Raw genomic sequence first — 11,156 nt, 5'->3', positions numbered from 1 at the left:
TTAATGGCAAGCTAGGTCATGTTTTAGTCCAGACTGGCCTTCATAATTGTAAACAGTTGTCTTCTCAAGACTATCATGTCATTTAGTCATCATGACTGCGTCCTCAGCTATAATGGCCGTTGTGCGACACGGTCGGCTGAGCGATGTAATTATGACCAAGACACAAACAACTCTAGGATTCTAATAGAAAGGAGATGACAAAGGATAATGAGAGAACAATCTCCTAGTCTAGATACTGGCTGCCTACTTACGGTATTGGTAGTTGTAAGATAATGATTGTGGTAATATTCATAGGAGGGTAAAGTAGCCCAAAAAGCAAAAACACCAAGCCTGTTGCCATTCTATGGCGACTTTCAATATGGCCGACCGAACAAAAGAAAGAAGAGGCACAGCCTAACAGAGGAAGGTTCTCGAGCCACGAACCCCGATCAGACACAGCTGGTCGAAATGAGTCCATGTTGACAGGTGAAGAAAGGGGTATGTATCTGAAGGGTAGAAGATTTGGATGCGGGTGCTGAGACAGTATCAAGCGCTGAGAGGTAATGATATCTTCATCATTACCGAGCAACCCGTTTCAGGTATCGCATCGTGAGATACACAGCGGCCATGGATGTGTACAGGCCGCCACCAGCAGTGACCCAAACGGGACGGTGGACTCTGAACGAGGTGCGAAGTAAGTTGCTCTCCTTGGGTGGTTTCTCACCTGTTACACATATTAGTTCTGGTAGATCATCAAGGGGAAGGTGGATGAGTCGGTCGGAAGACGCGCGGGAAGAACATACCCTGCTGGAACAGACGTTGACGGAGGTTGTTGAGACCCTGCCTCGAGCGGGCAGGGAGCATCTGGAGCTGGGCCAGAATAGGGCCGACTGGTGCCGACATCTTGGATGTGTGTTGTGGGATGAGTAGCTGATGAAAAGGTTTGAGTTGATGATAGAAGTTGGTGTGGTTTGATGGAGGGAGAGTTTCTTCAGAGAGCAGACAAAGTACTCAAGTAAGGAGACCAAGTACAAGAGGACTTATATAGGTAAACATCATCTGACAGAATGCGGGGTTGGGAGTCAGTTTGGACTGAATGAACAGTGACATCTGGGACATCCCTGCACGGTGGCAAGCCAATGGAGTATGCTGTGATGCGTCAGGCAATAGCCAGAGTTTCAGCTTCCATGACCCCTTGGTCCAGTATAGCCTGGACTGAATGTCGTGATTATGATCTATATCGCTGCTTGGTTCCACGGATGCAGAGCTGTCAAAATCGAGGTACACTACTAACTACAGAAGTAACTATCGAAAGGATATGAGGAGAGACGATGAGCGTGGATGATGATGGCAACCTCATATATGATAGTGGATAGTGACAGTGGAGGCGGTGCCAGTCGATCCTTTCCGGCTAGCCCTCTCCCCACATTGTCGCTGGGCGCATCCAGGTCGCCTGGGGTGGCCTTGACAGATGATAATTGGTCAGGTTTTGCGTCACAGATAGACCAAAGTACCGAGACACGTCTACGCAAGCCTTTTAGGTACCCATGTACCGGGGACTACTCAAGACCTGTGTACATCGTAACACAAACAAATAGGGGGCCATAGTGGGATGATGTCTCTGCCATAGGCTACTTCCCCTGAATGCCCCAGGAACAGTCTTAGCTCGAATTATTATTATAACATGAACAGACTCTCTACACTATTCATGCCTGTAGCTAACACACTCTTAGGGCAAACTGACAACAGTGGAATGTTGTGGAGTCCGGGCTCCACACCAAATCTGGGGTTTTTGCGGGGTAGTGGGACTGTACAGTACGTCAGATGGCACAGGCTGCTGGCTGCCACAAGAGTACCATCCTGAGAATCTCTTCCAATATACGAATGCTTGGCAACATTAAAACACCGCCTATTAAGGGTGGATGACCCCGTAGCATCACTCCAGTCATGCTCGAGCCTTGGTGCGATCACGTGCTTAAAAAACCGACCTTATACCTCGAAGAGATGGCGATTTTTCTGTGACACGAATTCGCTCTTCAAGCAACGAAATCGAGCATCAGCTGCGCCCTAATGTCCAAAGGCTGATCGAAGAAGACTGCCCGTGTCAAGGCCCGTGAGCGCAACCTAGACCTTCGTGACGAATACCTTCACTATATCTCGGACTTCCGGTCTTACCAACTTGTCTATATGGATGAGTCTAGATGTGATCTAAGGATAGGCTTAGACAAACGGGTTAGTCCCTACTAGGTATAGCACTAGTCCGAGTTTCCAAATTTCTTCGTGATAAGCGATATCAGATACTGCCACCTTATGCCCAAGATGGCATTGTTCTATCTCGGGTGTTCCAAGGGTCAACCGATGCATCTGTCTTTGAAGACTTTATTGAGCAGCTTCTGCAACATTGTGGGAAATGGCCCGAGCCAAAATCTGTTTTAGTCATAGACAACGCTTCCTTTCATCACTCCGACCGAATAGAACAGATATGTTTAGAAGCTAGTGTCAAGCTGGTGTATTTGCCCCCGTATTCACCCCACTTGAATCCAATTGAGGAGTTATTTGCTGAATTAAAAACCTTTATTCGGCGGCATTGGCATTCCTACGAAGAAAATCCGGCTCAAGGATTCGATACCTTCCTCGAATGGTGTGTTGACACTGTTGGTGCAAGGGGTGAAAGTTCAGAGGGACACTTCCGTCACGCAGGTCTGGTTGTAGAGGAGATATAGTACAGCTATAGTGGGATTCGGGATCTATTTCGCCGCGATAGGTGTCACAATTTCATCGTGACGAACGTTATTAAATCCTGCCTACTTATGCTTAGGATAGCATTGTACTCTCTCGCGTCTTTCGCGGCTCAACCGATACCGTTGTGTTCGAGGACTTTATTGATCAACTTATTTGTCATTATAGAAGATGGCCTGAGCTAAAGTCTGTTCTTGTTATAGATAATGCATCGTTCTACCACTCCGAACGGATTGCCCAGCTATGTGCTAATGCGGGAGTTTATTTGTCCCCGTACTCGCCAGACCTAAGCCCAATTAAAGAGTTTTCGCCGAACTCAAAGCCCTTATAAGACGCAATTGGATCTACTACGCAGATGATCCCGACCAAGAATTCGACTTCTTTCTCGAACGTTGTATTAATGATGTTGGAGCGAGATAAGCTAATGCTAGAGGCCATTTTCGGCACGCAGGCTTGACTAATGAAGACTCTGATAACTAAGACATGCTTATAGCGGCACCAATCATTACATAAAACGAGGCAGTCGCGTTGGATTGAGTATGCGGGTAACTTAGCACTGATTTCTATGCTATTTACTAGCGACAGATGAGTAAACTGTCTCTTCAAACTTTGACAGAAGCGCAATTGCGTCCGGCTCACCGGAGGGAATCATCTGTGAGAGATATACTCCAGCGATGCCGTTACGAGGATCTATCCACTGTAGCACCGTATTAGCGTATGTTCAAGATTCAATTGGGAGAAAAGATTTACCCAATAGCAGTTTGCCATGCCCGACCACGTCAGCGAATGCGAACCTCGGTGTCCTACCACGGATTGCAAGTTGAGCAGACCTCCGAGTCCAAAGTTGATTGGTGTCGAGGTTGGGATCGAGTTCAAGATACTATTCCTGTAAGATGGATGGCTGTCTGATAAATTGTCAAGTCCAACTGTATGTTGCAATTGTGGCTTGAACATTAAATCGACCATCTCTTTACCCAGAACCTTTTTATCCTTTCGCAAGATAGCTCCATATACTTTCAGTAAATCCGTGGCGCTAGCAAACAGCCCGCCACCACCAAAATGTTCTTTAGCAGGGTACGGCCGCTTGCTCAAACGGACCTTCTTCAAGCCCTCACTTTCTGAGCGCTCCCAGCATTGCACTAGCCTCTCTTGTATGTCATGGCGGTCGGAATAAAAAGTGATGTCGTTGATGCCGAGTGGATCGAAGATGTGGTGCTGCATATAATCACCTAGTTTGATGCCACCGTTGACTCGTTCGACCTGAGATGAATTAAGAAAATCGTTAGGAACCAGGAGGAATGAATGTTCATGGTAGACGAACCATTTTTCCAGCCCAATCAATACCAGGGGAGTACTCCCATTTCTCCCCTGGATGGCGTATAAGTATGGGTTCGAAAGATTCCGCCTGTACATCGCATCAACAATTTGCTGAGTAATGTCGAACCCAAATATCTCTAGTAGAAGTGCGAAGTTGGGGCTGTCACTCGGATGTCTTACAACTGTTCCGCCCTCAAGTGTTTTGCGGTTTCTCAATTTCTCTAACCGAGCCAGATCGGGATGCATATTTTCAAATCCGTATGCCATTCCGCTCGAATGAGTTAGTAGATGACTATGACAGAGGTGTTAGACTGTTAATCACGCCTCCTGCTTAACCTAATGGCTTCCTTACCGAAGCGTTACAACGCCTTTGCTATCTTCCAAGACAGGGTCTCCGTCCTCGTCAAACCGGACAAGAACCTTCGGATTTTGGAATTCGGTGAGGATATTGGAGATGTCGCTGTCTAACGCCAATAGGCCCTTTTCGACACATTGCAGGACTGCAATTGTCGTGATAAGTTTGGTGCATGACGCGATGTGATAGATCGGTTTACCCGAGGGTTGCTCAATATTCTTGTCATTGGCACAGTCAAATGATTTCACGTACTCGAACGTGCCTGCACGGAGAACGTTAGTCAAGCCTAATGGTCATTGACGATTTTTGTACCGAATTTCCGGACTTACCGTCTTTGTTCACAGCGCCCAGGGTAATAGGTCCTTGCAGTGGGCGATGGTTGGGACCGTTGGGCTTCATAAATTGAGCAACTATCTGATCCAAGGAATCCATTGTACGACGCGTCCTTTGCATAGGCTGATTGGGAGAGGGTAAATAAGGAAAGGTTCCCGCAAGATTTCTCATGATTTTAGTCTCCTGGATCCATAGTAAGTATCTTATATAGTGTTCCTAATCGTCACTCTTACTAAGCAATAGTGTGACAAAATAAAGTGAAGTCCCCACTTTCCATTCTGGGCCTTTTGCCGATATATAGTGTGGTGCCTAGTAGCGACCCCACCTGGCGGCGAGGTGAGGAACGCTACTAGGCACTGCTACCAGCTTCTACTGAACTTAGAGTGGTTCCTAATTATTACCGTCAAATCTGGTAGCATTTTTCCTTAGTGACCCAAGTGCTTCTCGATCAAACGGAAAAGTAAGTGGGGTTTGGGGTCATGGACAAATGGGTCCAATTCCAAGGAGCCCCACTGGACCCATGGAGTGGAACTTTCAATGCCATCATGCCGGGGCTTGGCCGTTCAGATATAACTTCGGTCTTTCGTCTCGGAAAATGTATCTTCCCAGTCTTGACTTCTTCACCAGAACAGAAATACACCAAATGGCTAACATTGATATGTTCATCGTGAACGACTTGAGGGGGTCTCATTCCTAGCCTGTCGTTTTATACAAGAGGCAGTGTGGAATTTTGGGATATCCTTCAGGTAAACAATCGCTCCCTGGGCGAGCAACTGCTGGTTTGTGTTCGGCCTCAAACAGAACATGAAATCTCGCAATTGGTTCATATTTGCATGACGAAGGCTATCTCATTTTCTGTTCGCTCCGGCGGTCATGATTTCTTCGGCCGCTCGATGATCAGTGGGGGTATCCTTATTGACATGCGCGCGATGGATTCCGTTTTTGTTGAACCGGATCTAAACAGCGCACGAGTGGGCCGGGGGAGGGGTGATGGCAGGCGCCCTACGAAAAACCCTAGACTCTTACGGCCTATTCACACCGACGGGGCAAGTAAAATCTGTGGGGTATGTCTCATGTGGTGGAGGATATGGCTTCTACGTTGGAACATACGGTTTCGGGGTCGACCTCGGGGCTAAAGTAATCTTGGCAGGGGGATATGTTGTCGACACTGACCAAGATCCGGAATTGCTCTGGGCGCTACGTGGCGCGGGGGCAGGCACATTCGGTGTTATTACGGAGCTTCGAGTCAAGGTGTACCCTGTGCCTGATTTGTATGCAGGCTTCCTTGCTTTTTACCTCGCCGAAGCCGCAACTCTCTTAGGCGGAATCGAAAAGATCTTAAATGATGATTTCCCAGATGAATTCAGCGGAGACGCTATCGCTTCGCATCCCAAGATGACACCAATACCGGTATCCGAGCCTTGCTTTGTCTTCCTTTGGTGCTGGACTGTGACAAAGGAAAACTTTGCACCGGCAAAAAGATTTCTCGATCGGATGGTGCAGGTCGGCACGGTTTTAGGTAACACGGTCACCAGGAGTAAGCCCACTTCCAATAGTCCCACAAGCCGGACCATATCCCGTATGATATAAGTTCGGCTGATTCGTATGCTCGATCTCTAGCTACCCCGGCCGCCTATGACTGGACATTTGGTATATATGTTTACATAAACTCAGCCTGAAAAGTGAGACGATGTCAAAATGGTACCTCAGGAGGATCAAGAAAAGCACCCAAAGTCCCAAATCTTGTTACGACACCAGTGAATGTCAAATAACAGCGAGAGAAAACTGAGCATTTGAGGTTCGACGAACAAGACAACTCGGATGAATCCTTTGTGCAATCATCTGCCGAGCTCACCCCAGCAAAAGGGACCATTTCTTTGTAAGAATCATGTATCCCATCCAGCTTGCTTCCAGCCCGGTATCGCGGATTTCCCATATCTCTTCTAATAGTGAGATTGCTAGAAGGGTCGAAGGCACTCGATTCATTGAATAGATAGCCTTAAATCGCGCCACCAAGGCTTGTCGCAGTTCGGTGTCGTAGGAGCGGAGTTCCGATGCAGCTGTGAGCAGAGGTAGAGCTTGAATGTTTAGTAAATTTGAACTCAGGGGAATTTCTGAGAGATTGCAGGCAATCTTGATAGCATATTTGTGGATTCGGTCTTCTTTCGTCTCGTCCTCCAATCTGGCAGAGTGCACACTGTTACGATAGAGGAGAATAAGCCCGTGCATTTTAAAGGAGTCGTATAATAGCGCAAGTGAACTATTGTTCCGCAGTACTGGGAAAGCACAGAGCTGTTGGTGAAGCGCTGTCGCTTTGATGATATCCTGGTGACCTAACTGAATCACCTCTCGGCAGTAACGACCAACCTGACATAGAATATATATTAGCTCAGCGGCGGGACCATAGGTAGGGTGCTCCATGGCCCTGAGCGCACGAACAGCTTGTGCTATCGGGGTTGTGTCTAGAGGGCGTTGTTGTCGAGCATCCACAAGATGGGCGCAACACATATCCCAATAAAGGAAAGAGCCAAAACAGGTTGCGAGTAAATTATCATTCCCATTCCCAGGCTGGTGGAAGATATCCCGGTCGCGGGAAAGGAGGTGATCGGTAATGCCACGTGCTGCGAAAAGGTGTTGCTGGCCAAAGTCCCGTGGGTCTGAGTTTGCCCAGTGAGATAGACCGAGAAGGGAGATAGTAAGAAAGCACTCTTCAGGTTTCTTCGATTGGACCATCTCCCGCTGGAGCATTTGAAGCGCCCTCCCCTTTTCTTCCAAGCTGACGATTGGTCCGCGTGCAGGGAAGTATTCTTGGTGAGCTGCACCGAGGGACTGAATAATATGTAAAAGCGATGGGGCTTCCGTCAGATATCGAATGATCGGAAAGGAAAAAGGGTTATTTTCGGGATCAATGACCAGCATCTGGCTAGCCTGTTCTAGCCAGTATTGGAGGAGAGGCACCTTCACGATTGCGCCTAAGGTGGACGGAACCCAGCGCATTTCGACCTGCCATGTTGACAATCGTGGAGATGATTTGCAGAGCAAATGGCGTTGCAGACAACGTAGACAGACCGGGAATAACTCGTCGCACTTGACCTTAGCTTTCTTGCATTGAAAACACCCTGACCGACTCCGCTTGCGTAAGGCTCGGTCTGAGGGAAGGGCGACGGAGGGATCTAAAATGGAAGCAATCTCGGCACTTGGCGAAGGTGCGCAGACCGTGTTTGCAAATCTGACGCGATAGGCAGACATGGAGATACAACACAATCAGCGTGCATTCCTTAAATGAGAAGAGTTTTCAATCGATTTCTCGCCAAATAACCAAAAGAAAATCGGGCGGGTCCTGCGGCGACCGCTTTTACCTTTTCCCAATCGTATCTCTACAACTTCAATGTTCCGCAATTAATGGGCTTTTTTGCTTTGGCACCTCAGACAACGACACATTGCTCTCAGATCAAGTCGTACTTATGCGCACCGAAAAGGTGCAAGTATAGACTTTGATACAATAACAAGCAATTTCATGAAGTAGATAACTCGCTTTGTGGAGAGGTTGCTGGCCGAATGGGAGACTACGGGAATTAAGATTGACGAGGTCTAGCCATGATCTGGAGCTAGAGAAGGTAAACGAAAAAGATACACAGACCAATCTGTTCAAAGATCACGGAACGTCGAAGTTTGAACTGAAATTTGCTGGGCTGGTGCCCAATCCAACACTTGAACCTCTACTTTAGGTGACTCAAGGGTTGATGCGGTTTCTACCTTCTAGTCGCTTGACTGCAGAGTTCAAAAACGAATATTTCTTTCTTCACGTTCTCAACCCAACCGCAAATTTTCCCCCCGAAGCTTCGGGCAATTCCGGGCTTAATCCCCCTGCTGACCAAAAATTCTGGGTTTTGATCCTTATAGATGTGTTCAAGTTCAATATCGCACGCTTATCGGAATTTCGCCTTAAGAGTATGGTCGGATACATTTAATACGAGCCACTCAACATATTCTTTGACAGCTTCGTCTTTACTCCTAGGAATATTCAATGGACCCACAAGTCTCAGGCTAGCTAAGGCATCAGCCGGAGGTTTCGGAGCCAATCCAGTGAGACAAGTCAGGTTAACATCAATGTTGATAGGTAGGTACGGCAATCCAGTCCCAAGAATACTACTGCCTTTGCATCTTTCTTTCTTCTGCCTCTGCTGCTCCTATATATAGAGGTTAACCCGGATCTCACCTAGAACGTCTTTTTGCGTCTCCAGGACATCACCCTTCTCGACGTAGGTGACCAAACGCCTAAGATTGCTTAACCAAGCAGAAGGAAACACTCAGCCTAAACCACCCGACTACTTTATCTAGATCTAGAACATTACTGGCATAGGAAACGGAGAGCCTGGATATAAATGCCTAGATATTACTTGTTTATATAGCAAATTCCGCTTTTTATATTACTTCCCAAGACGACCTTTCCCACCATAGATTGACATTATTACTTTAGTCAACATCGCTGCCAACAAATTGAGGGCCAGTAGAGCCGTCGATAAACGAACCCAGGACCTACGAGGCCAGTATTGTCAGTAAGAGTATTAGATGTAATTTATAGATCGTTAGATCATATAATCATATCTATCAATACGATTCAATGTTTGAAACCGGGCTAAAGCCCAAATCGATTAGCGTTTTTCGAGTTAGGGTTCGGGAAAGATTCTATAAGAGCAAAATGGTGAAACTGAATTCGACCCATTCTGTAAACTATACCAAGTCTAGAATGAACTACTAATATTCTCATGGCAAGTGATCTCCCCGCATTGCTTTACCCAGAGGCCAATATCGCGTACGAACAGCCGTGCCGCACCTACTTTTACGCTATGCTTGACGAAAAAATCCGGATCCACGTGAGATCGAGGCAATTTTCAAGTGTCACATCGCGTGCTTTGATGATATTGTCCCTAAAAGTCTTATTTCATTGCTCACCCGTGCCCGCTGCTAGTTGGTATATTCTTCCACAGCTACATCCAGCAGCCCATGAACAATAATCGGCTCAGCCTTATCCGGCGTTGCTTCATTAGCAGTCAGGGTAGATATCAATGGTTAAGGTGATCCTGCTAGGATAAAATGAATGTTGATTAGAGGACACGTTGAACCGATTGTAGAGTTATCCGTGATTTTCTTCTTTTTCTTAAGTCGCTGGTTCTCCTCAGCATAGAGCTGCTCGCGAACACTATCAGGAACGTCATCATGGGTCTCGAGGATTCCTCCTTGCTCCACGTATTTGACGAGGGCCTTTAAAATGATATGTCCTCATTCTGTGGTGTCTCTTTCCCTCCGGATCTTGCCAGCAATATTGTTATTGTCCTTCATGGCGACATAGAGGCCCGGGACATCGCATGACACGATACACATCTCGCCACACTGATTGCTGGCCAGAGGCCTGCTCAGCATCAATCTAAGCATCTCGGTCGGCGAGCATCCGCGTGGTAACCGATGACTTTCCTTTTTTGTCAGTTCTAGAAGGAAGAGGCCCACTATGTAGTTGATCGATATTTAAAGCCGGATCCTCTTGCCACGACGGAACATATAGGCCGACGCTAGTAGCTGTTTCTCAACCGCTGCCTAGTCAACACCAGTACCTTCGAAGAGTTTGTCAAGTCCCGTTAGGAGTTCACCGATAACACCATGTCAGTATCATCTAGTCTCACCCGTCGGCTACGGGTTGTCTTCCGTCGTAGAATACTACTAGCGTCCGCTTTTATCTGGTCCCAGTAGGATCTAGGCGGTCGAGTCAAATCTTGTTTTGTATCCTTCACCACAACCCGATTATTCAATTTAACCCTCCACTCGATCTGGCAGTGAAGATAGTCGGGTGATTGTTCGTCCCATAGACTTCCGTCCTCACATTCGTCCAAAGGGTGAAACCAATCTGCACCTCATTGTCTACCTTCCAGATTTGCAGGAATCAATCGCTGCCAGGAGCCACCCAAGTAGTATTGCGCGATATAGCAGCGGCCCTCCACCTCAAAACTAGCATTCATTCATGACATGATTCGGAGTTAGCCCACGCTGCAGAAAACAGGCCACGGTGCGGGTTTCGCTCAACCATGGAGTTTTTGAATGGAGTCTTTGGGGGCGCTCGGGTTGGCTCGGACCACGGAGTCACACTTTTCGCCTTCCTCGAAGAATAAAAAAGCAAGGATATTGCTGATGCTGAGCTCCTGGGCCAGGTCGGCGACGTCGTCGGTTTCGAATCTGGCAAAAGTCAAGGAGTCATTGGTGTAAACCTGATCGTGTTTATTGAAGACGGGCGAGATAGCCTTGCAAGGTCCGCTCCAGTCAGCTTTGGCATGAAGGGCGACGGCGGATTTGCACTTGACGAGCTCATCGAACTCCTTTTTGGTTGTGATTTGGATGACAGACATAGTGGACGGCTTTGGATATGTGTGTTTATGATTAA

The 11,156-nt window shown here is 47.3% G+C and overlaps 5 protein-coding genes across 5 annotated transcripts; 1 reads left to right on the top strand and 4 right to left on the bottom strand.

Moving 5' to 3' along the window:
• Nucleotides 1–557: 557 nt before the first annotated feature.
• Nucleotides 558–882, bottom strand: N7446_005133 (uncharacterized protein; the record flags this gene model as incomplete). Its single annotated transcript, XM_058513881.1, has 2 exons — nt 558–703; nt 783–882. The coding sequence occupies 2 exons, from the start codon at nt 880–882 to the stop codon at nt 558–560; spliced, it is 246 nt and encodes an 81-aa protein (XP_058375210.1).
• A 2,404-nt stretch (nt 883–3,286) lies between these two features.
• N7446_005132 (serine hydrolase domain-containing protein) lies at nt 3,287–4,822 on the bottom strand (the record flags this gene model as incomplete). Its single annotated transcript, XM_058513880.1, has 4 exons — nt 3,287–3,415; nt 3,469–4,327; nt 4,388–4,652; nt 4,720–4,822. 4 exons carry the CDS (start codon nt 4,820–4,822, stop codon nt 3,287–3,289), a joined length of 1,356 nt encoding a protein of 451 aa, XP_058375209.1.
• A 734-nt stretch (nt 4,823–5,556) lies between these two features.
• On the top strand, nt 5,557–6,402 carry N7446_005131 (FAD-binding oxidoreductase; the record flags this gene model as incomplete). Its single annotated transcript, XM_058513879.1, has 3 exons — nt 5,557–5,629; nt 5,688–6,260; nt 6,344–6,402. The coding sequence occupies 3 exons, from the start codon at nt 5,557–5,559 to the stop codon at nt 6,400–6,402; spliced, it is 705 nt and encodes a 234-aa protein (XP_058375208.1).
• Nucleotides 6,403–6,574: 172 nt separating this feature from the next.
• Nucleotides 6,575–7,972, bottom strand: N7446_005130 (uncharacterized protein; the record flags this gene model as incomplete). Its single annotated transcript, XM_058513878.1, has 1 exon — nt 6,575–7,972. The coding sequence occupies one exon, from the start codon at nt 7,970–7,972 to the stop codon at nt 6,575–6,577; it is 1,398 nt and encodes a 465-aa protein (XP_058375207.1).
• A 2,825-nt stretch (nt 7,973–10,797) lies between these two features.
• On the bottom strand, nt 10,798–11,121 carry N7446_005129 (thioredoxin family protein; the record flags this gene model as incomplete). Its single annotated transcript, XM_058513877.1, has 1 exon — nt 10,798–11,121. The coding sequence occupies one exon, from the start codon at nt 11,119–11,121 to the stop codon at nt 10,798–10,800; it is 324 nt and encodes a 107-aa protein (XP_058375206.1).
• Between the last annotated feature and the right edge of the window lie 35 nt (nt 11,122–11,156).

The sequence above is a fragment of the Penicillium canescens genome, assembly GCF_028828765.1.
Source record: "Penicillium canescens strain IBT 15451 chromosome Unknown utg000003l_segment0_segment0, whole genome shotgun sequence".
Classification (NCBI taxonomy): domain Eukaryota; kingdom Fungi; phylum Ascomycota; class Eurotiomycetes; order Eurotiales; family Aspergillaceae; genus Penicillium; species Penicillium canescens.
The sequence above is the reverse complement of the archived record's forward strand: the minus strand, read 5'-3'. Positions and strand labels throughout refer to the sequence as shown.